The sequence below is a fragment of the Rhododendron vialii genome, chromosome 9a (assembly GCF_030253575.1).
Source record: "Rhododendron vialii isolate Sample 1 chromosome 9a, ASM3025357v1".
NCBI lineage: Eukaryota > Viridiplantae > Streptophyta > Magnoliopsida > Ericales > Ericaceae > Rhododendron > Rhododendron vialii.
Window position 1 is genome coordinate 10,002,949 of NC_080565.1, and position 26,974 is coordinate 10,029,922.

The 26,974-nt window shown below is 39.4% G+C and overlaps 3 protein-coding genes across 4 annotated transcripts; all 3 read right to left on the bottom strand.

Moving 5' to 3' along the window:
• Positions 1–2,867: 2,867 nt before the first annotated feature.
• On the bottom strand, positions 2,868–5,135 carry LOC131299596 (uncharacterized). Its single transcript, XM_058325182.1, has 3 exons — positions 4,701–5,135; positions 3,569–4,328; positions 2,868–3,485 (listed from the first exon to the last, which is right to left on the bottom strand). Exons 2-3 carry the CDS (start codon positions 3,755–3,757, stop codon positions 2,868–2,870), a joined length of 807 nt encoding a protein of 268 aa, XP_058181165.1. The 5' UTR covers positions 3,758–4,328; positions 4,701–5,135.
• Positions 5,136–5,966: 831 nt separating this feature from the next.
• On the bottom strand, positions 5,967–16,387 carry LOC131299422 (5-oxoprolinase 1). Of its 2 annotated transcripts, none has more exons than XM_058324961.1 (2): positions 16,033–16,387; positions 5,967–9,977 (listed from the first exon to the last, which is right to left on the bottom strand). In XM_058324961.1, the coding sequence occupies exon 2, from the start codon at positions 9,905–9,907 to the stop codon at positions 6,098–6,100; it is 3,810 nt and encodes a 1,269-aa protein (XP_058180944.1). In that variant the 5' UTR covers positions 9,908–9,977; positions 16,033–16,387; the 3' UTR covers positions 5,967–6,097. The 2 variants fall into 2 exon arrangements, with proteins under 2 accessions (XP_058180944.1, XP_058180943.1); XM_058324960.1 differs by having other exon boundaries at positions 16,059–16,277.
• A 7,600-nt stretch (positions 16,388–23,987) lies between these two features.
• Positions 23,988–25,911, bottom strand: LOC131299597 (uncharacterized). Its single transcript, XM_058325183.1, has 2 exons — positions 25,899–25,911; positions 23,988–24,457 (listed from the first exon to the last, which is right to left on the bottom strand). The coding sequence occupies exons 1-2, from the start codon at positions 25,909–25,911 to the stop codon at positions 23,988–23,990; spliced, it is 483 nt and encodes a 160-aa protein (XP_058181166.1).
• Between the last annotated feature and the right edge of the window lie 1,063 nt (positions 25,912–26,974).

Consider the following 26,974-nt stretch of genomic DNA (forward strand, 5'->3'; position numbering starts at 1 on the left):
TTTAAGTCCTTTTCGTTAAGGCAAACCATGAACCTCCTCACAGTCTTACCCTTAGGCCGTGTACTTTCGTTCTATTAGAAGTCAGATTGAGACTTCCAGGCCTTGATTCAAACTTAGACTGCAATTCAGTCCTGACACGCCCGCGATTTCAAGCCGATTTGGTTTTGCACCTTTTTCAGAGAAACTCATAGTTGACTGAAGGTAAGATTTGATCAACTTTAACTTCGAGATGCTTCTCTATCCGGAGACAACTGTTAGTCTATTATTGGTATAGTCAACAAGCAATCCAAGCATTTGGAAAACAAATACTCGTTTGTTTCAAATAATAATTGAGCACTTCCTTTACTTGGATTATTGAAAACGGTATAATAATTACACAATCTAACCCACAAACTTTAATAATTACATCTTTTACCATTATTTCTTGGACCTTACGTATTGAAATTCTATTAGAATTGGGGCCTCACATTTTTCTTCTTAATTTAATATCTATATATACACAATACAAGGGCATATATATTTAGGGGCCCCAAAAAATAGGCAAAAAATGGGAGCCCGATGCGGCCGCATCATGCCCAGAGCCAACCCTGAGTGAAAAGGTAAAAAAAGCAAGCATGTTTGGAAATAACTCTGTTACAAAAAGAACAAATCCATCAACTTTTGGACAAACTGGACCCGTACTATTTAGATATTCTCTTCGCCCAAAAAAAAATGAAAAAAGAGAGAGAACAAAACCTTATTCGTCAACGGAAGATGTGATTTACAAAATCCTTTCTGCAATTAAATTGACTTTTAGACTAAAAAGAAGCTATGGTAGTATTGATAAGAACATTCTCCCCCTCATGTATGAGTGGTCCACCCATGGGACTATGGAAGGGAGGCGTGCATACATCACTACAAAAATCATGATGCCAAGTCAGAGTCTTTGATCTCTCGGTTGAAATAAATGTTTTTAGGGAAGAAGATGGTTCTACGTCACGAGGGCCTTCTTGAATTTCCAGTAATTTGATGATCCTGAAGAACATATAGAGTGCAAGTGAAAAGAAACAGACAGTAAGTAAATTTAGGAATATGACATCCAAGTAAGTGGCAAATTGGTTTGAAAAAAAAGGTAACATGCTTAGGCAGCCAAAAACTAGACGATTCCCTTCGAAATAATAATCAAGGATATTGGCTTTACATATAGCCTATTCAAGAAGATGGATCCAATGTAGGCTAGCCCCTTCCAAGAGATTGGATTAGATATAAAGTTCCGCAAAGTAAATGGTAACGAATGTGCTGGAAAAATACTCCTTTTGAGTAGAAAACAGGGAGAAGTGAAGGGTATTAAAGAACACTGTTTGTTACTTAAAAAAAAAACACTAGTACCCTAGCAATTTACAGTTCGGAAGCCACATGCTTGCAAAGAATATTAGGACCACATGAAGAAGAGCAAATTCGAATATAACTTTTTGCGTCCAAATGCCCCTCCTACTCGAAAACAATAACGAAAGGGATGTACACACTAGAAACCACATACATACATACATACAGAGAGAGAGAGAGAGAGAGAGAGAGAGAGAGAGAGAGAGAGAGAGAGAGAGAGAGAAATGTTGTTTTCAAATACTCCTTTTGATGATCCTGAAGACACAAATGTTGTTTTCTCAGTTCCTCTCTTGGTTACCGGCTTTCCTGAATACAAACAAGAAGAATTATTGGAAAAAAAAAAAAGGTCGAGAAACATTAAGGAACATAAAACTTAATGGGTCTAGCTAACGTGAGCTCATTGGGAACGGGATAAGACACACACACAGACAAAAATAACAGTTAGAACTCCAATGCATCTTTCAAATATAACAATGCATGTTGACGGATATCTATACACTTTTTACAGACATCAATACATCTTTTTGATATTATCCAAAGCCCAATGAGTTTTAGTTAGCATTTTCCAAATATAATAACTTGGTTTAAGAAATCAATTTCCAACAAGAATAGATATCCGAAGCTCAGAGATCTCATAATTGTAATAGCTTAACCAATTGAACTGCTGCATCTATATCGTAGACACATCATTATTTTCGAATCACTTGCTGAGCTTAGCACAAGCATCTCAACCAATATGCAAAAGTCAACCCATGTTCTCGTAAAGTTAATTAGCAAAATTATGCAATGCATCCAATGAAGTTAGTACAATTCACAGGCACAGTTTATTTGTTGCTTCGAAGGTTATACCGGAAGCCTCTTATCATCTGCACCTAGTCGGAAGCTTCTCCTCAGAACAAAGATCATCCTACATCAAAACGCGTACTGATATTGCACCTCTGTCAATATACAAATCGCTCCACTAAAATCCAGAGGCACCTCAATCAAATTCGAGGGCCAAAGCAAGATCTCTGAAAGTTAATTAGCAAAGCATATGCAACGCAAGCACTGAGGTTGCAAAAATGTGTAGGTAGAGGCTCATTTTCTTTAGCATCTCCAATCTCAGCAATATGTAAGTTTATTAACAGGAATTGTGCAATTGCCATAATATCAAGCTAAAAGAAAGAACAAATCATATACAACAGACATACATCTATACATTTATTCACACATTAGCAAGATTAGCATCCATATATCAAGGGGAAAAAGGCAATTAAAATGATGCAGAATTTCAGGGAACAGCTTACTAACATATGTCAATTTTCTTTTGGTCTTCTCCCTAGATTTGCTTGCATCCTTAACATTAGTTTCTTTCTTGCTGCCTGCAATTTTTAAGTCATCTATCTGGTTCACATCATTAAGTCCAACACAAGACCTCAGTGTCTTGCTTGTGTTCTTGCTCTGCTTACCAGCTTGACCGGCCATGTTTCCATCCACCGGTTCATGTTTTTCATCAGTGTTAGCTAAACAAACGTGAAGTTGTGGTGAAAACCGCTGTCACACAACATGTAATTGCTTACAGTTTCACAATCTGTAGGCTGAAGTCCAACAGCAGATGGAATGGAAGTGCTTCTACGCCCTGATGTTCTCTTTCCACTTATCGCAGCATTTCTCATATTATTTTCGCCCAATGAACCACAAGCCAACTTATTTTCTTCATATTCTACCGGCTTGACAGATTTTGGGTCACCCTTCAGCTTACTCTTCATTTTACTTGACGAATGGTCGCGCGTTCTTCCTGCAGACAGACTAAGTCCTTCAATTGAAGAGTCGTTACAAGCACCATCTTGGGGTATATAGTGTCCCTTTTCTTCTGAGCTCACATCCATTTTGTCACTGGTACTGTGCCTTTCTTCACTAAAAGCTGCTTTGTTTGTGTTTGGAGTTCCGTCACTGATATCATCTTGAGGTTTATGGTGTCCCTTTTCTTCTGAGTTCACATCCATGTTGTCACTGGTACAGTACCTTTCTTCACTAACAGCTGCTTTCTGGTTCGCATCACTAAGTCCAACACAGGACCTCAGTGTCTTGCTTGTGTTCTTGCTCTGCTTACCAGCTTGACAGGCAATGTTTCCATCCACCTGTTCATATTTTTCATCAGTGTCAGCTAAACAAACGTGAAGTTGTGGTGAAAACCGCTGTCACACAACACGTAATTGCTTACAGTTTCACAATCTGTAGGCTGTTGTCCAACTGCAGATGGAATGGAAGTGCTTCTACGCCCTGATGTTCTCTTTCCACTTATCGCAGCATTTCTCATATTATTTTCGCCTGATGAACCACAAGCCAACCTATTTTCTTCATATTCTACCGGCTTGACAGATTTTGGGTCACCCTTCAGCTTACTCTTCATTTTACTTGATGAATGGTTGCGCCTTCTTCCTGCAGACAGACTAAGTCCTTCAAGTGAAGAGTCGCTACAAGCACCATCTTGGGGTCTTTAGTGTCCCTCTTCTTCTGAGCTCACATCCATTTTGTCACTGGTACCATGCCTCTCTTCACTAAAAGCTGCTTTGTTTGTGTTCGGAGTTCGGTCACTGATATCATCTTGGGGTTTACGATGTCCCTTTTCTTCTGAGTTCACATCCATGTTGTCACTGGTACCGTGCCTTTCTTCACTAACAGCTGCTTTGTTTCTGTTTGGAGTTCCGTCACTAATATCATCAGCAGCTGCAACAGAACCAAAAGTTTCAGCAAAATAAACCGGATAAAAACGATATGGTAGAACTTCAGGTTAATTTTCTCTGACAACCAATCTCTAGTGAACAATTGGTCAGGGTTCATATGTTACTTCCTGAATCTGTGGATAACTTGTCACGACCCAAGGTTATCGAAACATTCTTATTGCTACGTTCTTTCTCCAAACAATTCTCAGCATATTCCTCCCAGTTAGTAGGGAAACCAAAAACAAAATGACTGAACACCTGTTCAGATTGAGAGCTAAAAGTTAAAACTTCAATTAGCATGTACTAATGCAACCACAGTACTAATAAAAAATGTAACTGGAACATAAAATTTGCTTCACTACCTGCAAGAAATAATAAACTTGCCGCATCTTACATTGTGTTGCTTATCTAATAAAGCCTTGAGCTATGTGAAATATAGTGTTTCGACTTTCGACCCAATGGCATGTGCACATGACCCAGTAGAGAGGGATACAGACTGAATTCTTGCACACCAGTAAGGTGAAACAAATAAAGTAGAACAATAATTGTATGTTTCATCAGTCCACCTTCTATATTTCAGAGCAGCTGAAACCTAGTAGTAATAAGAAACAACAAACACGAATATATGACCTGGAATCCCAAGACTGCCAAATGCCCAAATCCAGTGTTAATGCAACTGTAGGACTACAGAAAAGCCCATAAGTGTCACTACACATCCTTTTCAACTAAGGACTCTGCAACCCAAGACTGGCCTTTCGCCATTTCAGGTTTCCATTCAGAAATTACTCATCTTCAAGCCACGCCTACGAAGTGTCAATTCAATTTGCATTTCAAGTGACACTAAAAGGACATAAATGAGACTGCCTAATTGATAAGCTCCCCAATCACCATCCTTCTTGCAGCACAGCTGTGCCATCCTAAAGTGTTAGCACACTTATCGGCTGAACCTACAATGAGTATCTTTAATCCAATTTCTGCTCCACAGTTTCTTCATACAACAATTTTCAAAAGTTGCACATCACTAATAACCTTCAAAATAAAATGAACCTAGATTTGGCTGTCTTGCTTGGGAGGTTTTACATCTGATTGGGAATTGGTGGGACACCCGGGTCGGAGTGCAATAGCTTATTCGGGTTTTCATGCAAAGAGCTTTGGCATGTTTGGATGCATTTAACAGGGTGTTTTGATCATAATTTTCTCCACGCCAAACCCGCAACGGCCTGCATTGCATTACTACATGCAATTTGCCCAAACAAGAAGTAGCTGAATGCCAGGCTCAATTGGTTGTAACGGATATTATAAATCTGTGTTCGATGTAATTTCCTTTCGCATAGTTGATAGGGCTTTCGTACCCAAGGCTCATGTAATAGCAGTACGAAACAGGGAAGGCCATGTCTCTCTCCTGATCCTACAGTGTAACTGCTGTTAATATGTTCGTGGTGTGTGGCTTCAAAAATGAAAACTAGCTCAACACTATGAACTCCACGTCTATAATGAAACTCGATTCAGTAATAGAGTGCTCCTGGGTCACCTCCTCCCAGGGCGCCCTCCAACACCCCCACGTGAATGAATAACGTTAGAGGGTCTTAGTGCACTACGTGGCCGTGGCAAGAACTGAATAATTGCTACATCAGAATCGATAGAGTGTTCATTTCAGACACATCTTTGTCCACATATCTCATATATCTACACCAAGTTTCCAATCGGGTTACAGAATTACTTATCCAAGCCATTCATCGATGACAACATCAGCAACAGAGTGTTCATTACTTTACAATAGGAATACCTGCCAACAATTTCTACAAACCATATTGATTATTGAACCATTTAGCCGCGAACAGTTTCTGAAATTTCCAGTGTTTCTCATGTATAGACAAAACAGAAGCATCAAGAACATGAAAAACATTATTCATCATTGAAATGAAATGTTAAGTTGTTCAATACATGAATTGACTCCATATACTCCGGTAAACGACCCAGAACAAGAACACAATGCTTTCTCGCGAAAACTATGTCACTTTGGAGAATCATAATGCCCCCCATCCACCACCACCAGGAGTCAAAATCTGAAGAATTTCCCCTTTCTGCACCTCGATTGTGTTCTTACCTCCAACGTACACTCTCCGCTTGTCCTTCGTAATAAGGTAATTAACACCCCTAGCTCCATCCTTTCCCCCCTTCAACCCTCTTGGTGCATGGACACGCCTCTCCGAAAGAATGCTCACCACAACTGGCCGCCTGAACTCTATCTCCCTCACTAGCCCCTCACCTCCTCTATGTAATCCACCACCTCCACTCCCTTCTCTCAATCCGAACTTATGCAAAATAACCGGATACCTCTGCTCAAAGATCTCAGGGTCGGTCATACGGGTATTGGTCATATGGCATTGAACCCCACTGGTACCGTCCCACGTGGGGCCTGCTCCACTTCCACCTCCAATTGTTTCGTAGTAACCGAAGGTGGTGTCTCCAAAAGTGAGATTATTCATACAACCCTGAGAACAAGCACAAGCCTGAAATGCAGTGAGTACAACATCAGTTATCCTCTGGGAAGTGAGAACATTACCTCCCACAACGGCAGCCTTATCGCTTGGAGAGAGGAACGAACCCCTTGGGATGTGAATTTTAACAGGAGCCAAACAACCCTGATTAAGAGGAATATCGACGTTCACCAAACAACGGAGGCAATAAATGACTGCTGCGGCTGTTACTGCTTCTGGTGCATTCCAATTCCCATAAACCTCTGGGCTACTCCCAGAAAAATCAAATACTGCTTCCCCCTTCTCAGAATCAATGGATAGTTTCAAATGTATCACAGAACCGTCGTCCATATAGTCTTCCTCCTCAATATCTAGACAATGTCTCCCTGCTCCGTAATTCGCCAACTCAGAGGAAAATCTGGCAGCAGCTGACTTGAGCATTTCTCTTACTGCTTCTTCTGCATTAACCTGCACATAGACCATGTAAGCTTGGACAGTGTCCAAACCATATTGCTCAATAAGCTCCTTAATAAGAGAAATCCCTCTCTGGTTCGCAGCCACCTGTGCATGAAGATCCGATAAGTTATCTTGAAGCCTACGGGTCCCAGGAATGTTGTAACCCAATTCATCTGAACAAGGGAACTTGAGAAGTTTGACTATCCCTTCTTCTTGAAAAACACCCTTTTCCACAAGTTTGAACGCTTTAATGGCAGCTCCTTCTTCCCAAATGAACTTAGAAAAAGGAGGCATACTTCCGGGAGTGATGCCTCCTATTTCCGCATGATGTCCTCTGCTCGCCACGAAAAACACCAAGTTCCCACTATCAAAAACAGGAGTAACGACAGTTATATCAGGCAAATGGCTACCTCCAGCGCAAGGGTGATTAGTAACCAAAACATCTCCATCATGCAAATTTTCGCCCCAGTATTCAATTTGCCACCGGATAGTACTTGACATGGCACCCAAGTGAACAGGAACATGTGGGGCATTGGCGACCAGCCCTCCGTCAGGACCAAAGAGAGCACAAGAAAAATCCAATCGTTCCTTGATATTAGTCGATATTGAAGTCCTTTGTAGGGTACGCCCCATCTGTTCCGCTATACCCATAAACCTGTGGTTGAAAATTGAGAGCTGCACTACATCCGCGACCTTTTCTGCCAGTTTCACGGTGGTTGATGTCGAATCAATTTCAATTCTGATGTTCCCGTACTTAGTAATAATGGCTTTACAGTTTGGTTCTACTATCACAGTACTATTACCGTTCATGATGATTGCTGGACCAGGAATAGCATGCCCATAACCTAGATCCTCAAGCTTGAATAAAGGAGTATCATGCCATTCACTCTCAAAGTAAACCTTAAAGCATCCTTCAGCTTTTGGGTCACCTGAGGCAGGTTCTAGTCCCCGAGGCTTCAAAATATTCGTGACTCCAATGCCGCGAACCCTTACGTCACACATAATGATATTTCTGTTCTCTAGCTTAAATCCATACTCTTGTTGGAACAGTTTAACAAATTCGGCAGCATAATCACCTCTGGAGCCATCTTCTTTCTTATGTCCCCTTACCATAATGGCAGTATCAGTACCCTCATACCTCAAGTTTAAAAACGTTTCAATGGTAACATTTTCCTCCCTGAAGCCTTGCTCTTGCAATTTCTGCTTCACCTGTTTTAACAAAACAGCTTCTCTCTGAGCAGCCTCTAATAATGATTCAAAGTCATAAACTGTAGAATATGGTTCCTGTGCCTCCTCGATTACATCTGCCAATCCCATACCATACGCACTTAAGATTCCACAAAACCTGTGAATTAGTACCTCTTTCATTCCCAGCGACCTGGCAATAGCACAGGCATGCTGGGGTCCAGCACCTCCAAAGCAAGCAAGCGCATGGTTCTTCGTTTCGTGTCCCTTCATCTCAGTTAACTGCCGAATTGGACGACACATTGTCTCATTAGCAACATTGACAAAGCCTTGTGCAATTTCCTCCACCGTCATGTCTTTTGCTAATGTATCCTGACTCTTTCTGTAGGTATTAATTTGCTTAGCAAGATTCTGAAATTCTTCTCTTGTTGCCTTGATATCTAAAGGCTCATCTTCTTTGGGGCCAAAAATTGATGGGAAATATTCAGGAATTACAAATCCCAAAATAAGATTTGCGTCGGTAACTGCTAGTTCCCCACCCTTCCGATAACATACAGGACCTGGGTGTGCACCCACAGATTCCGGTCCGACGCGGAAAGCTCCGAATTGGAACTTTAACTTTGACCCACCACCAGCAGCAACGGTGTTTATGTCAAGCTGAGGTGCTTGAATTATAGCTCCAGCAATCTGGGTTTCTAATACTTGTTCATAGCTTCCTGCATATCTACTTACATCAGTAGATGTACCACCCATGTCAAAGCCAATGAGGGGCTTTTCTGTTTCAAGCCCAAAGAGGGTCTGGGAGTAACCAACAACACCGCCGGCGGGACCTGACAAAACTGCTTTGTGACCAGAAAATCTACTTTCTGGTGCAAGTCCTCCGTCTGATTGCATAAACAAAACATTCAACTTCCCCGTCCCTTCATCAAATTTGGAAACGAAACCGGATAAATATTCTTTAATAACTGGAGTGAGGTAAGCATCCACGCTAGCTGTTAGACCGCGTGGAACTGCTCGAACCATTGGTGTCAAAGCAGAAGATATGGAAACGTGTCTAAAGCCCAAACCCAAAGCTAACTTCTCCAAAGCTACTTCATGGTGCGGGTAAGTGTAGGAGTGCATTAAAACGACTGCTAAACAGCTAATACCTTTCTCCAACAGACCTTTTAGAAGAGGTTTTAGAGCTTCTTCATTCAGCGGCTTCACAACCTTAACAAGCACGCCGGAAACCCCTTTAACTATCGAAGCAAAAGCATCTGGGTTTGCTTCTTCCTTGTCCATAACAAGCTCAACTCTCTCATCAACCTCTACTACCGATTCGTAAAGATTAGAAGGTTTCCTAACAGTGAGGTCGAAGATATTTGGGCGGGCCTGATTACCAATTTGCAGCAGATCCTTAAAGCCTTGAGTGACACATAAGGCAATTCTCTCTCCCTTTCTCTCCAACAGTGCGTTTGTCGCCACAGTTGTACCCATCCTTACCCATTCTATCTTATCCGTGGGAATTTTTGAAGTCCGAGGAATTTTCTCTTTGGTATATTCTTCCAAAATTCTCCGGATACCTTCAACTGGAGCATCATCATAGTTAGATGGATCCACTGACAACAACTTCATAACTCGGCCTTCAGACTGACCTGGAATTTCAGCATATACATCAGTGAATGTACCCCCTCTGTCAATACAGAACCTAAGTTTTTCTACATTGGTACTCCCCATTCGAATGCTCAATGCTCAAAAGCCTCAAGTGAGGAAACTGACTAAGGTATTTTCCAAGCTGATGGTCAACCTGAAAAGGAAGCAACAAACATGAGATTAGCCACTTCACACCATCATAGTCCAAGAAAAGAAGACCAATCGGTAGAATGCATATAAGTTTGCGACTCATTACAACTAACGACGTCATACATTTTAACCTGAATGAATAGAAGTAAAGAATAGCTAGAATATGGGGAATGGGGATGATAACACGACAGAATCTGCCGGTTACACCAAGCAAGGAACAACACATTGTACAATGTGAATGGTTTGGATAGGTTCCGAGGCAATTTTGGGGCGATTTTTCTCTCATATCGTGTTCTTCGTCTGGTTTTCTACCTATCCCCTAGCCACCCATGGCTGGGGATTACGAAGCCAATTTTCCTAGTTTGGAGGATCCCTCTCTCCATTCTAGGGCTGGGAATGGGGTGAGTTCGTCGATTAGGGCTTCCACTGAAGGGGTGGATATTGTCCAATTACTGAAGAATGCATCGATCCCTAGTTTCGATCACTTGCATATCGATAGTTCTGATGGTCCTGCTGCTCGTCAAATCAAGGAATTGACTGCTGAGCTGAAGAAATTGCGAGGGGATTTGGAAGACAAGGAGAATCTGTTGAAAGCATCTACGGTTTTGCCTTCTGATGTCAATTCTGGTAAGTCTCTTGTTGTTCCTACTGTTTCGTGGGTGGCTAAGGTTTCTGAGGCTATTCCGGTTACTCCGCGTATGCAATTGCAGTATTTTTCTCCTGTTGTGGCTAATAATAGGATTGTGGTTAGCCCTCCTGAGGAGGTTGCCTCCCTTGGGGCAGCCAGATGGAAGGATTGTGTGGTAGGGTACTTTGTTGATCGGAAACTTCCCTTTCGGTCTGTCCAAACCATTGCTGAGGCGATCTGGGGAAAGTTTGGGCTCATTGATGTGTTGTCTAATGATGAGGGTTTTTATTTCTTTCAATTTGATAGGGCTGGAGCGTATCAAGAGGTTGTTGAGGCAGGGCCCTGGCATTTTGGGGGAAGGTTGATGGTGCTTAAACAATGGCAGCCTCAGATGTGCCTACAGAAGGATCAGTTGCAGAAGATTCCGCTATGGGCTCAGTTTTATAATGTTCCGTTGGAGTTATGGACGGCTGCAGGCTTGAGCTATGTGGCTAGTGCAGTAGGTAAGCCTCTTTACGCTGATTCTGTGACTGAGCAATGTAAGAGGTTGAATTATGCTAAGATTTGTGTCGAAATAGATGTTAATTCTGAATTACCTGAGAGCTTTGATGTTGTTCTTGCTACTGGTGCGTGTTTCACTATTAAAGTTTGGTACCCTTGGAGGCCCCTTAAGTGTTCTAAATGTCATGTTTTTGGTCATAGAACCTGCCAAGATGTTGTTACTGGTAGTACTAATGCTGGTTCTGGTCAAATAGGGAACAAGACTAAGGTTTGGGTTGTGAAAGATAATGGTCATGGTCCTTCTACTGTTGCAGATAGAAAGGACAATGATGATTCTATTCTTTGTCCTGCTCCCTCCCCAAAGCTCATAACTCCTGTTTCAACTCCTTGTGCTGTTATGTCTCCTTCAGGAGGGAGGGGTGGGATAGTTGAAGAAGTTTGTAATGATGTGCTTGTTGATTCTCCTGTGGAATTTGTGGTGGCATCTTCTAGCACCAATGTTCATAATCCTGTTCAGTGTAGTTTGAATAAATTTTTTGTTCTTGAAGTTGCTGTTGTTGTGGAGGGGGGTGATTCCTGTTTGCCTTCTGAAGCAGAATCTGTTGCTGGTTTATCTCAGGATGATATCCCTCCCATTGCTCCTACCAAAAGGAAGAATAGAGGAAGAGGTAAGGGTAATGGCCTTGGTAAAGGTGTTGAGGTTCCTGCGCAGAGTGGTGGGAACCAGGGTAAGGGTGGTGGTCCGAAGAAACCTCTTTCTAAATGATTAAGCTTGGAGCCTGGAATATTAGGGGGTTGAATGACCCCCTAAAACAAAGAGAGGTTAGGTCCCTTATTCTGGTTAATAATTTTAGTTTGATGGGTGTTGTGGAGACTAAGGTTAGATTAGAGAATTTGCAATATACTATCTCTCGCTGTTTTCCTATGGGCTGGAGTTCTGTGCACAATTATACTAGTGGCCCTGTGACTAGAATTCTTTTGGGTTGGGATCCTCTGAAGATGTCTATTACTCATGTTTTTCATTCTGAACAAATTATGATTGTGGATGTGGTGTTGTTAGATAGCAAGAAGAATTTCCTTTTATCGATTGTTTATGGATGTAATCGAAGTTCTGATAGAAGAGTTCTTTGGTCTGATATGAGGGCTATTTATCATGGGTTTGGAGATAGGCCTTGGATTCAATTGGGGGACTTTAATACTGTGTGTTTGGCTAGTGAAAGGTTGGTAGGTTTTGATGTTAATTCTGCTGATGAGTTTAATGAATGTCTGACTGACCTTTCTCAAGATGACTTGCCTTCCAAAGGTTTTTGGTTTACTTGGACCAATAAACGAGGTGGTAGTGGTGACAATAAGAGTCGTATTGATAGAGTTCTTACTAACACTTCTTGGATGGATCTGTTTCCTTAGGCGGAAGCTTATTTTCTTGCTCCTGGAATTTCTGATCACTGCTCAATTTCTGTTTGTCTGGGGGCTGCAAATAGGAAGAGGAAATCTTTTAAATTCTTCAATTTCTGGATGCAGCATCCAGAGTTTGAACATATTTTATCCTCATCTTGGACTAATTTGGTGGTGGGCAGACCTATGTTTGTTTTGGCTGCAAAGTTGAAGAGGCTAAAGGGGGCCTTGAAGCACCTGAATCTGAGGTGTTACTCTAATATTAGTACAAGAGTTATGGAGGCTAGGGATCAGATGATTGCTATTCAACAACTACTTTTTGCTACCCCCTTTGATGTTGCTTTGTGTATTCAAGAGAAGGAACTGGTATGTACTTACATAAACCTTAGGAATGCTGAGGAGTCTTTTATGAAACAGAGGTCCAGAGTTAAATGGCTGGCTCTGGGGGATCAAAATACAAGTTTTTTCCATCAGAAAATGTGTGCTCATAGGACCAGAAATACCATTCAAAGTTTGCATACTATTGAGGGGGTGTTTATTGAAGATTTTGAGGCTATCAAAGAAGAAATTTTACGGTTTTATGTTGGTCTCTTGGGTACTCCTTTCTCTAGCAGAGTGGATGCTCGCTTTCAATTACAACAAGCCATTCAGTCTAGAGTGCCCATGGATGCTGTGTATCAGCTCATTAGTCCTGTGAGTGTTACTGAAATTAAAAAAGCCTTGAGGTCTATCAATGGTGATAAAGCTCCTGGCCCGGATGATTATAATTCTCTCTTTTATCAACAAAACTGGGGTGTGGTTGGGCAGGATTTGGTTCAGGCAGTTACATATTGCTTTGAGCATGGATACATGTTGAAGGAGCTGAATGCTACAGCTATTTCTCTTATCCCCAAGGTTCATTCTCCATCTACTATCAAAGATTATCGGCCTATATCTTGTTGCAATGTCTCTTATAAATGTATTACTAAAGTTCTAGCCAATCGTTTGCAATCTGTTCTCCCTTTCCTTATAAATAAAGCTCAATCTACCTTTATAAAAGGGAGATCCGTAGTTGATAACATCTTACTAATGGAGGAATTGGTTAGAGGGTACCATAAAGATGAAGGACTCCCTAGATGTGCCATTAAAATTGACCTCATGAAGGCCTATGATTCAGTTGATTGGTCATTTCTATTTGACGTTATGAGGGTTATGGGCTTTCCTGCTATGTATATTCATTGGGTTAACCAGTGCATCTCTACTGCTCAGTACTCTGTTGTTCTTAATGGCTGCTCTGAAGGTTATTTCAAGGGCTGTAGAGGGTTGAGGCAGGGAGATCCCATCTCTCCCTACCTTTTTCTCATTGTAATGGAAGCCTTTTCATCTTTGTTGCATCTTAGGGTGAATCAAGGTCAGTTCAGTTACCATCCTAAGTGCAGAGAGTTACAGATTTGCCACCTTGCATTTGTTGATGATCTATTCATTACGTGTGAGCCTGATGTGCCTTCTTTTACCCTTATTAATGATCTTCTCAATGACTTTCACTCTTATTCTGGGCTGAGACCTAATATGGCTAAAAGCTCTATCTTCTATGCTGGGGTGGATTTACAATTAAAGGAGGAGTTGGCTTTTGTTCTTCCAATTCCAGAAGCTACACTACCTGTTCGATATCTGCGTGTTCCATTAATTTCTGCAAGATTGAAATCTGCTGATTGTACTGTTTTGAAGGAGAAAATTTTGAAGCATATTCATGGCTGGTCTAATCAAAAACTTACCTATGCTGGTAGAGTTCAGTTGATTCAAACTGTCTTATTTTCCGTACAAGTTGATTGGTCTTCTATTTTCATCATTCCTAGCAAGGTTATCAAGGAAATTGAATCTTCCTTGATGGCATTCCTTTGGTCCGGAGCTGAGATGAGACATATTGGGGCAAAGGTGAAGTGGGAGCATGTTTGCAGGCCTAAGATGGAGGGTGGTCTTGGCTTAAGAAAGATTAAAGAGTGGAATAAGGCTACCATGCTTAGGCATCTCTGGGCTCTTGCAAAGAAGGCTGATTCTCTCTGGGTCAAATGGGTGCATACCTACATCATCAAAAACCTGAGCTTGTGGAATATGGATACACCTAGAGACTCCTCTTGGACTATACGAAAGACATTTGGACTTAGGAGTCTTGACCAACCGTTAATCCAATACAAAGTGGGCAATGGTTTGTCTACTTTCCTTTGGATTGATAACTGGCATCCTTTGGGGCCGTTATACAAAAGATTTGGTGATGAAATGGTTTATAACCTTGGTACTTCTCTGCATGCTAGAGTCTCTTCTATCATTCATCAAGGTCGTTGGAGGTGGCCCAGATCCAGAAATAGAATCACTCAGTCTATAATTCACCACACTCTTGCAACTTTCCACCCTAATTGTTCTACTGATGATTTGGTGTTTTGGCTTCCTAGTTCTAATGGACTTTACTCTGCTAGGTCTGCTTGGGAGGCTGTGAGAACAAAATATTCTTATCAGCCTTGGACACAAGTGGTGTGGTTTTCTAAGAATGTTCCGAGATGGGCTTTCATTGTTTGGCTGGCTGCTCAAGAAAGGTTAAGTACCAAAGACAGATTGCACCAATGGGGAGTGCATGTGGATGAAATATGTCCTTTGTGTGGCTGTGAGAAGGAAACACATCAACATTTATTTTTTGAATGCTCTTTCTCTGCATCTGCGTGGGCTAGAGTATGGAGTAAGTCTTCTTCTACTAGAGTACCAATTACCTTGGCTGCTTTGTTGGAGTGATTTGTCCAATCTGTTAAGGGCAATAGTTTCAAGAGTAAAATTTTGAAATGTTCTTTAGCTGCTATTGTTTACTTTGATTGGAGGGAAAGAAATCTGAGAGTTTTTCAACAAAAAACTGTCGCTACTGATCAAGTTGTGCTGCTGATTTTGAGCTCTATAAGAGACTTCCTTAGCTCTTTGAGAAGGGTGAAAGCTTCCACAGAAAATAAAGGTCTGTGTGCTAACTAGAGGCTGGTTGAACACTACATTTTGCAGCAGTAGGATGAGTGGTGCATTTGGATGCTGGTGCTTGGTTGAAGTTGTAGTTGTGTTCTCTGGATAGGAGTTGGTTTTAGATTTGATTTGTATAGGTTATCAATTCTTTTCCTTTTCTTCATTGTTTGTAATTCTCCTTTGAAAGGAGTATAGTTGTATAGTCAGGAGAGTTTCCTTGACTTTGTTTGTTTGGTTGGGGCTTTTCAATGGAATCGTACTTGTCAAAAAAAAATGTGAATGGTTGACAGAAAAGTAGCAGAGGAGCAGACACCCTCCCAAGCTATTAACAAAATTCGTTAAGGTCCAATTTTCTTACTGATACAGAGTAACTAAAAATATATAAATCAGCAGTAAGGTCAAATAACGACTGAAAGGCTATGTTATTATTATCCAGCCCCAAATCAAAAACCAGCTTTCCAATGGGGGATGGATCCGGGGATAGAAAATAGCTTTGAGTTATATGGGTCCCTAGATGCATCTTTCCATCCCTTCCAAGTCAGCAAATCAACTAATTTACCAGAACAATGGACGGCCGGAGTACACCTGAGTCGCCGGAAAATGACCGGAAGAACTTGAACTTCGCCGGAATCAGCAAATCTTGAATCTGGAGGTGAGGAGGCAGGAGATGAGGGGGTCCGTGAGGTGGATGACGCCGGCGGGAGTTGGGGTCGAATCTGGAGGTGATTTCCGATCGGGATGCAAGGGTTTGGATCGGCAGGGGATGGATGATCTCGAGAGAGAGAGAGATCATGGGGGGGCTGGAGTGAGTTGGGTTTCCGATCCTAATTTTTAATCTTCGTTTCTTCCCCTGTTTCTACGTTTCTTCTCTGGCTGAGAGAGAGAGAGAGAGAGAGAGAGAGAGAATCCTGGATGAAAAGGAAATGGGGGTGGACAGAGCAGCCCGTTGGAGTTTTTTTTTTTTTTTTTAAAAAAAAAATCTTAAATATGCCCGTTGGGGCTTTGGCTGAGATTAAAAATTAGGGTGGACGAAAAATTAAAAATTAGGACTGAAGTTTAAAAAATTGTTATTTTTTAATTAATTAATTTTTAATTAAGTTGAATTAATTTGGGGAAAAATAAAATGAAAAAAAAGTTAGTTAATTAATTTTTCATCCTAAAATAACTATCTATCCCCTCATTTTTCATCCCCCATTGGAGAGGAGAGAGTCCTATTATCCATCTAACTTACTTTTAACCACTTTTGACATTATAATAACTATTCATCCCCTTATTTTCCATCCCCAAATGCTAAAATTTGGTCTCCAATGAGGGATGAAATAGGAGATGCAAAATGACTTTGATGTATATGGGGATGGATATATCCATCCCTAGATTAGATACAAAGATGGATAGTTCACCTAAACCAACTACTTGTGCCAGAAAGTGGATGGCCGGAGTTACCTAAAAGTCGTTAGGAAATGGCCAGAAAGCTTGAACCCATCGGAAATTGAAAATTTTGGAAATCTAGAAATCTGATAAACTAGTCGGAGAGAGGAATCACGGCCGGAGATCGAGAGAGGGATCGCAACCAAAGCTTCGACCTTGCCGGAGCATCTCCAATTTGGAAACCTAGGGTTTCACAATTTGAGGTTTCGCGATTTGTAGTTTCAACAAACACACACACATACACAGAGGGTTCGCCGGAGTGGGGGGTTGGGGTTTCGAACTATGGTTCGCTGTTTGGAGCTCTAGAGAGAGAGAGAGAGAGAGAGAGAGAGAGTTAAACGGCTACAATTGGTCCAAATGGTTCTTTTTTTGTAAGCCTATAAATCTGAAAGTGTGCAAAAAAAATTATACGTACAAGGTTCTTCCCTTCTCCACAAACTCCCTAAAAAAACAAAAAATTAGGACGGAAGATAAAAGAAAATTTGTTTTCAATTTTTTAAATTCCTTGTTTGGCAGTCATTTAATTAACTTTATTTTTTAACGAAAGTAGTTGTTATATTAATTTGGGGAAAAATAAGGTGGATGGAGTCCTATTATCCATCCCCCCATTTTCCATCCCTCATTGGAGATATGGGAGTCGTATTATCCATTTTTTATTCATCCTTTTATTTTCCATCCCCCATCGGAGAGGAGGGAGTCCTATTATCTATTTAACTAACTTTTAACCACTTTTTGAGACTAAAATAACTATCCATCCCCTCATTATCCATCCCTCCATTAGACTTGCTCTTAGGATCCAAATTCATGTAGAACTTCATTCAAGTGCAGAAAATGTATTGCCTAAGAGCATCCACATTATAATAAGCAAATTGGTATGGATAAGCAAACTTAACAACAATGCTAAAAAAATACCTCACATTGTAATAATCAAAGTTACAAGTCTTTTAGCAAATAACCAAATTTCACCCATTCCATAACCAAACTTAACAACTTTTACCAATAACCAAAACTCAATAATCAAACCCAATAACCAAATTCAAAACTAAAAAACTAAAAAACACCCCATATTAGAATCGTCTCATCGAGAAGAATAATTTGGTGTGGTCGGGTGCGTGATTAGAATTCGTTTGTAATTGGACATAGGTGCATTGCGTACTGTGGGGTTTTTTTTATAGGGATGCAAAAATAACCAATGTGGAGATAAAGTTTGTTAAGTTTGATTATGCACTAAATGGATAATCAAATGCTGACGTGACACATTTTGGTTATTAATTTTGATTATTCCCATTGCGGATGCCCTAAGTATTAGTTTCTATAGTAATTGCCAATTCAATTGGGAATAACTACTCTCATTCTTATATGAATTAGTTGACATCGAGGATGCTTGCTTTCATGCCCAATTTTCCAAGAAATTTTGTGGGACTAATGATCTTTTTTTTATTTTTTTTGTGCCTAGGAAAGTGTAGTGGCCTCGGTAATTGGGCTCGGACCATTCACCGAGACAAGAGCCATTGGCCATGGTCAGGGAGGTCCCCTAGACTGTGCTAGTCGTGGGGCTCAAAGGCCCCTGAAGCCTCCTCGGTGTATCGCTTGGAGAGTAGCACTAAGCCAGGTTCTGCCACCCCACGTCTCGGGAACATGTCCGAGCCGGGCACCCCAAGCCCAAGACCAAGAAGGCACAACCGTGCTAAGGCCTAGACGATTATGAGAGGATAATCATTGAGGTTGACCTGGCCATGTGCTCCGTAATCGCCTTATTCCATACGTCACCTATGACGTCACCCGAAGAGGTTACCTGAGCGTGAACTCCACGCGCTTGCTTGGGGACCAAGCAAAGCAAGGTCTATAAAAGGAAAGCAAGATCCATTTGAGAAAGTAAGTCATTCTACCCTAACCCTAGCCTCACCTTCTCCCACAGAGATCTAACTTGATTGTCGGAGAGTCACTGGGCTGCCTTCAACCCTAGTGACTTTGTGCAGGTACGGTGGCGGGCGAACGGAGCAAACTAGAGGGAACCCAGAGCTCTACCACAATCTAGATTCTGGTTAACCAAACCCCACAAAAAGTATAAGTTTGAGTGTACGTAAAGAGCAAAACATTTTTTGATAGGCACACAAAGCAAAACTTGTCATCCATGTAGCTCGTCAAAACTTCATGGCACATGTTTCTTAATTGCCATGCTTGTGTGTGTAAAAAAACATATATCTCTATATGAAGTAAAAAAAAATTCTTAGGTGATTTCAGATTTGATTACACTGAAAGTTTGATTTGAACCCAATATTTAGTAGTAAGGGAAGTTCACCAAAAATTACCAAACTATATACTTGAAGCTCACAAACTTCCTTCCCCCTTACTGGTTTTCCAAGGACCCTAAAATTTTAAGAATCTGTTTCATTGACATTCACCTCAATAGAAGATTCCAAACTTTGTAAATACAAATGCAAGGTTGTCTTTAGGGTAAATTCCTCATTTTACTAAGGAAATAGTCAAGGAGATAAAAACAAATAAAAATCATTCACAATGGCTTAACTTAAGCACAAAAATCCAACTACATCGTAGTTTTTCTGTACTTTTGGAAGGAAAAATAAACAACCCAGTTTGTGAAAAAACCTAATCTTCCACTTAATGTAAATCTATATCTGTATTAAAACTATTATGCGGAAAACAGATATAATAGGATCTTGAATTCAACACATCTCAAGAACAATAAAATAGCGTACCTTTGTTGGCCATCGTGATTAGAAGGAACAAACCCCTGAATTAGAAACACGTTAATTCTTGGCTCAACTTCTTCTCTCTGTCTCTACTTTTTTAGAATTCCCCAGTACTTTAATCGATGGAAAAACCGTAGGAATAAGGGGAGGGTATTCTACATTTTATAGAGGAGAGAAGAGGGCCTTAGAGATAATTATTAAAAGACACCTAGCCCATCAAGGTCTCTTTTATTATCAAGAGTTTTCCTTCATCTATAATTTTAATTAGTTATCGTAATGAACCATATCACTTCATTGGCTTATATGATGGTAGAGTCCCACATGCACAAAACGTGAAGGCTAGTGGGCCACACTAATGGGAAAAAACTGACATTCTCCCACTTGGCCCATCAAGCCAATTGTGATGCAAATTGTATTTCTTCAAAATATGCATTTTGTTTAAAACGACTCAAGTGGGCTCCACACTAATAAACTTTGACACGTGATCACGGATTTAAAACAGCCAATAAGTTCAAACCAATTAGAAACTTTAATACTGTGATTAATTCAGATCACCAATGTGAGTCATAGCGGTTGTATAGTACCATGCCATATTCCCTTCTATGCACCACACCATTGATAACATTCACTAACCAAGTCCATAATAGGAAAAATATCATTATTTAGGCTGTAATGCCTAAAGCCCCTGTAATTTATCTTGTCAAGACATTTCCTGTTGAACATAATCCAAAATAATATGTGCATGCGTAATTGGAAACAGGAAAATCAAAAACAAACTTTTATTTGCGCTAAACAGTGTCATGCACAATAACCAATCAATCAAGGGTTGTTAAAAGACTCATCCTGACAACATGTTATAAGTCTTTGGTGACAATCCTTCGTTAATAGATCAACAATCATAAGAGTAGTAGTCAGTCAATTTTCAATTGACACTTGTCATTTCTGGACTCGTTCTCTAACAACCAAGTACTTTACTTCCATATGCTTGGAATCACTTAAATACTTGACATTATTAGAGAATAAAAATATAGCGGAATTATCACAATAAATCTTCATTCGGTCTGATAATTGAGTCGACAACACCAAGACCTAAGATGAAGTTTTGCAACTATAAACATGATATGTGGCCTCAAAGCACGCCACAAACTCGGTTTCCATTATGTATAAAGCAGTAAGCTATAGAATGCTTCACACATTTCATGAGATTGCTCCAGCATCTAACAAAAAGAAAAATAAACGATATTATTTACTTTTTGCTATCATGACAACCAACGAAATCTAAATCCGAGTATCCAATCATGTCAAATGATCCGATTTTCTATAAGTAAGCATATAGTCCTTGGTTCCTAATAACCTTATTCACTGCTTTCCAATATTCCATTCCTGGATTACTTTGATATCTGCCCAGCATCCTTATTGCAAAACTAATATCCGGTCTAGTGCAAGTTTGGGCATACATCAAACTCCCTAATGCTGATGCATATGGAATTTCATCCATTTGCTTTCTTTCCAAGTCATTCTTTGGGCATTGACTTTCATTAAATTTATCACCCTTGATAATGGGCGCATCACTTACTAAGCAAAGCTGCACATTAAATCTCTTTAGAACTCGGTTAATATACCCTTTCTGAGGCAATCCTAGCAGTCCTCGAGATCGATCTCTAAAGATCTCTATGCAACATAAGCTGCCTCACCCATATCAACCATTTTAAAGTTCTTCGAGAGATATCCCTTAGTTTTATGTACTAAACCAAGGTCATTACTGGCTAACAAAATATCATCCACATATAGCACCAAAATGATAAACTTACTCCCACTGACCTTCAGATATATACATTGATCAACAGCATTTTCTTTGAATCCAAAGGAGGTAATGGTATCATTAAACCTTAAGTACTATTGCCTGGAAGCTTGTTTAAGACCATATATGGATCTCTTTAATTTGCATTCCAAATGCTCTTTCCCTTTTATTGTGAATCCTTCAGGTTGCTCCATGTAAATATCCTCATCCAAACTACCATTCAGAAAAGCGATTTTCACATCCATCTGATGTAGCTCTAAGTCATAATGAGCTATTAGGGCCAAGATGATTCTAAGTGAGTCCTTCTTTGACACAGGAGAAAAGGACTCCTTATAGTCAGCGCCTTCTTTCTGAGTGAAACCCTTGGCCACAAGTCTAGCCTTAAATCGTTCGATATTGCCTTTTGAATCGTGCTTGGTCTTAAAGACCCACTTACAGCCGACTTTCTTACAATTAGTAGGCAATTCAACAAGATCCCAAACTTTATTCTGGTCCATTGATTTCAACTCATCATTCATAGCGTCAAACCATTTATTAGAATCGTCACTATTCATGGCTTGTGAAAACGAAACCGGGTCTTTCTTAATCCCAATGTTGAAATCCGATTCTTGTAGATACACCACATAATCATCTAAAATGGCAGACTTTCTTTCCCTCTGAGATCTTCTCAGAACTGTCGGTTGTGGTGGTTCTACAATATTTTCAATGGCGGTATCCTCATGAAATGGAGAATCATTATCTACATGTTGTTCATTCTCCTCAACTAGTTGAGGAATAACAACTTCTCGATAAGGAAGAATTGTTGGGATATCAACTCTTTCTTCATCGAAATTAACCTTTCTTGATTTCTCACTCCCACTATTTTCGCCATTCTCTAGGAATTTCGCATTTTCGGTTTCAACTATTCTCGTACTATGGTTAGGACAGTAAAATTTGTACCCCATAAGACTTTTTTGGATAACCAATAAAATATCAAGAAATTGTTCGAGAATCTAACTTTTTCTCTTGTAGATTAAATATTCTAGCTTCTGCTGGACAACCCTAAATATGTAAATGTCTTAAACTGGGTTTCCTACTGGTCTACAACTCGAAAAGAGTAGTTGGAACCGCCTTACTATGAACCCTATTTAAGAGATACATAGCGGTCTTTAATGCTTCACTCCACAAGAAAACGGTACGTTTGAAGAACTCATCATACTTCTAACCATATCCATAAGTGTACGATTACGCCTCTCAGCAACACCGTTCTGCTGTGGCGTACCAGGCATTGTGTATTGAGCACGAATGCCTTGCTTTTCTAATAGTTTGGCAAATGGGCCAGGATTTTGGCCTGACTCATCATATTTTCCATAAAACTCACCACCTCTATCCGACCTCACTATTTTGACCTTTCTATCTAATTGTCTTTCTACCTCAGTAATGTACACCTCAAGGATGTCAATGGCTTGAGACTTTTCATGAATTAGATATACTTAACCATAACGTGAGAAGTCATCTATAAAGGTGATAAAATATTTTTGTCCAGTAAAACATGGAATAGGACTTTCACAAATATCAGTATGGATTATCTTAAGAAGTGCATTGCTTCTAGTGGCACCTTCCTTTATGTGTTTGGTTTGCTTTCCCTTAATGCAATCCACACAAATTTCAAAATCAGTGAAATTTAGGTCTTCTAAAATCTCATTCTTCACCAATCTGTCAATTCTATCCTTGGAGATATGCCCCAATCGTCTATGCCACAGGGTAAATGATTTTTCATCAATTCGACCACGTTTTAAACCAACATCCGAATGTAGGGTCACTAATGATTGTGCAAACTCATGATTCAAGATAATTTTATATAAACCATCATATAAATCACCAGAACCAACCATTATTGAATTAAACATCAATTTGAGTTTTCGACAACCAAATGAAACTGAATATCCAGAACAATCTAATCTAGATAAAGAAACCAAATTCCTAGAAATAGAGGGAACATAAAAAGTGTCTTCAAGATCTATCGATCTAATGATCCGTCTCTAAAACCAAGCGATTGGTACATACAGCTACCATTTCAGCCTTGAGACAGTTCTCCATAAAGACAAATCTCTCACTTTCCTCCGGTTTCCGGGTTGAAAGGTATCCCTGCAAGGAATTCATAATGTGAGTCGTAGCACTAGAATCAATCCACCAAGTATTAGAAGGAACTTCAGCAAGATTTGATTCGTAGCATACAAAAGAAAGATTATTACCCTTCTTTTCGAACCAAGCCTTAAGCTTGTTGCAGTCCTTCTTCACATGTCCCTTCTTGCCACAAAAGTGACACTTGATAGTGAAACCATTATTTTCATGAGCTTGGCTACTTTCCCCAGGTCCACTAGCTTTCTTTGGTGGATACTTCTTTATTTTACCCTTTTTCTTCATAGCAAATTGAGTCACTGCCAATGCAATGTGACGCCCTTCCCCTCTCAATCTCACTTCCTTCTGAACACACATGTTGGTTAGCTCATTCAAACTCCACTTGTCTTTATTGGCGTTATTGTGAATTTTGAATGGGCCAAACTGTACTGGAAGTGAGTTGAGTATAAACTAAACAAGGAATGACTCATCCACTTTCATTCCCGAGGTTGCAAGCTTTGCAGCTTTGTCAAACATATTTAAGATGTGCTCTTGAACTCCACAACTACCATCATATTTCATGGTGGTTAAATCAGCCATAATTGTGCCAGCGAGTGACTTATCAGCAGATTTAAAATAATCTTCCATAGCCTTTAAGTATTCTAGTGCATTAATATTCTGTGGTAGGGAGGTTTTGATGTTATTCGCAATGGTCATCTTCATGAACATTAAACTGAGCCTATTCGACCTTTCCCATGAATTGAAATTGAACACTTGTTCCTCAGAACTCTCATCAGTAATATCCGCAGGTTTTTCAATAAGCAATGTCATATCAAGGTCCAATACACCCAGTGTGAACTGAATATGCTCAGACCATTCCGAAAAATTTGGTCCAGTGAGGGTTGGAACATTGGATGCATGAGAGTGCAGTGAAACAGGAACTGTAAATGAAATAAAAAAGGACAATACTTAATAAAAACTTTGAGAATTATAAACATTTATAATGATGAACTATTGACATCACCTAGGTCCTCCTTTGGGCAAAACCTAAGCATGCCTATTGTTCACTCATTAATTAGGTGCAACATAATCACCTAAGTAGGTCTAAGTAATTTATACAGCTTATCAAGTTAGTCATGTTATCTTTGGATATCTAATCCTAACCCGCTAAGTTGCATAAATTACTCACCCTACCCAGTTCATAATTATTTAAATGTGACTCTCTTTTGGGCCTAGTCTCATTCTTATAATTATGTCTGCAATCGAGAATATCATTGACTTAATTGTTACCCTTTTAACAAAACTTTAATGTAATTTAATATTCATAAGTTTCACTAACCTAGGCCACTTTGGTGACTACCAAATTAGTAATTCCTATGAATATTAAACTAACCAATGATATACTCTATTCTTTTATTCGAGTTATGTCGGTGTCATTCTTTTATTCAATCACTTCTACCAAAAATAAAATATACAACTAAGTATTCTTTTATGTGATTGATTATCCATTTAATGACATTCAATATAACCATAACTCTTACATATGCTGTAACACAATAATAGAAAAACTTTCCCGATTAAGTGCTTCAAAAACAATCATACATTATTGTAGAAATCATAATCTGACAAAACAAATTAATTTTGTAAGCATGCGGTTATGATCTTTATTTCTATTACTGAACACATAAAAACAGAATCACGATTACATAAAATCACGATTACAGTAAGATGATTTTCCAGTCCACTAAGCATGACAAATAAATGAATCCCAATTTCGATTCAATCAATTTTACCACAACTTACTTATCCAGTAATTATGCAAGCAGTAGTCATATATAATAGAAGGTGAACTGTTAGTTGCGTAAATGACTAAAATTAATAGACTCCATCAAGCAAAATCCACTACGGCAATTTAGATCTTAAAATCACATAAGTTACATGTGAACTTTACAAAAAACAATTAATAGCCGAATCGAGAACTTTCTTTACAGAAACATTGGCAACCAACAAAACAGTAAATAGATTATGCTACAATATTCAATTGTTAACCCGTGAATTGATGACGGCAATCAAAAAGCAATTGAATGATATGAAACTGTTATTTTCTATCCGAATGAAAACAACACAGTAGCTTAAAATATTCCATTCTTAAACAATATCTATTTACTCGATTTACCATAAGGGTAAATTGATATGCAAGAATACCACTAATCCATGTATAATAGAATGTTGAAGATGACTTTATTCCAAGATTTATTGATTCAGAAAACCTAATGCTCTGATACCAATTGTAAATCTATATTTGTGTTAAAACTATTATGCGGAAAACAGATATAACAGGATCTTAAATGCAACACATCTCTAGAACAATAAATAGCGTACCTTTGTTGGCCATCATGATTAGAAGGAACAAACCCCTTAATTAGAAACACCTTAATTCTTGGCTCACCTTCTTTTCTCTGTTTCTACTTTTCTAGAATACCCCAATACTTTAATCGATGGAAAAAGCGTAGGAATAAGGGGAGGGTATTCTACATTTTATAGAGGAGAGAAGAGGGCCTTAGAGATAATTATTAAAAGACACCTAGCCCATCAAGGTCTCTTTTATTATCAAGAGTTTTCCTTCATCTTTAATTCTAATCAGCTATCGTAATGAACCATATCACTTCATTGACTTATATGATGGTAGAGTCCCACATGCACAAAACGTGAAGGCTAGTGGGCCACACTAATGGGAAAAAACTAACACTTAACCCCAAAAACAAATCCAAAAAGAATACTTCAATGTTGTTAAAAAAATTGACCAAGTGATCAATGACCTAAAACTGTATAACACACACGAGTGGTCATAAACTCATACTCTCATAGCTTAGTAGCAAGATCTTTCTATCAATGTAGTGACTTCAACTCAGAACCTCGCTCCGAAGCTCCCAAGTTAAAATCTTCTAAGAACCTAGGAGCCCGCTCCCAACTAAGATAGAACCTTGCAATCACATATACATTTATTTATTTATGAATATATATGTATCTCAAAACAAAAGCTACCAAGCAAGAAAGACAGGGAACCAATAATAAGATACTACAAAAATATTCCTCAAATTTGCTCAATACTTAGCATAAACATAGTATGTACATAAATTCAAAAAAAGTATTTGCAGTTGAAACCAAATACGAATTGACATGCATACTATTTCTACCAACAAAGTAATATTTCCATATTATCATCAATGTAGAGATAAATATTTACATACGCTTTTATAGATACTCCTAACATTAGATTCTTCACTATCCTCTCGCAACTGAGGTCATAGGGCTTTGGATTGACAGGAAGGGGCAAAACAAAAAAAAGAACAAAGGAGAACTAAAAGTCACTTGTTTGGATAGCTAAAAGAGGAGGGAAATGGTAAAGAATCCAAGAAAACAAGATGGGTCTTATTCAAGATTGAAACAAAGTACAA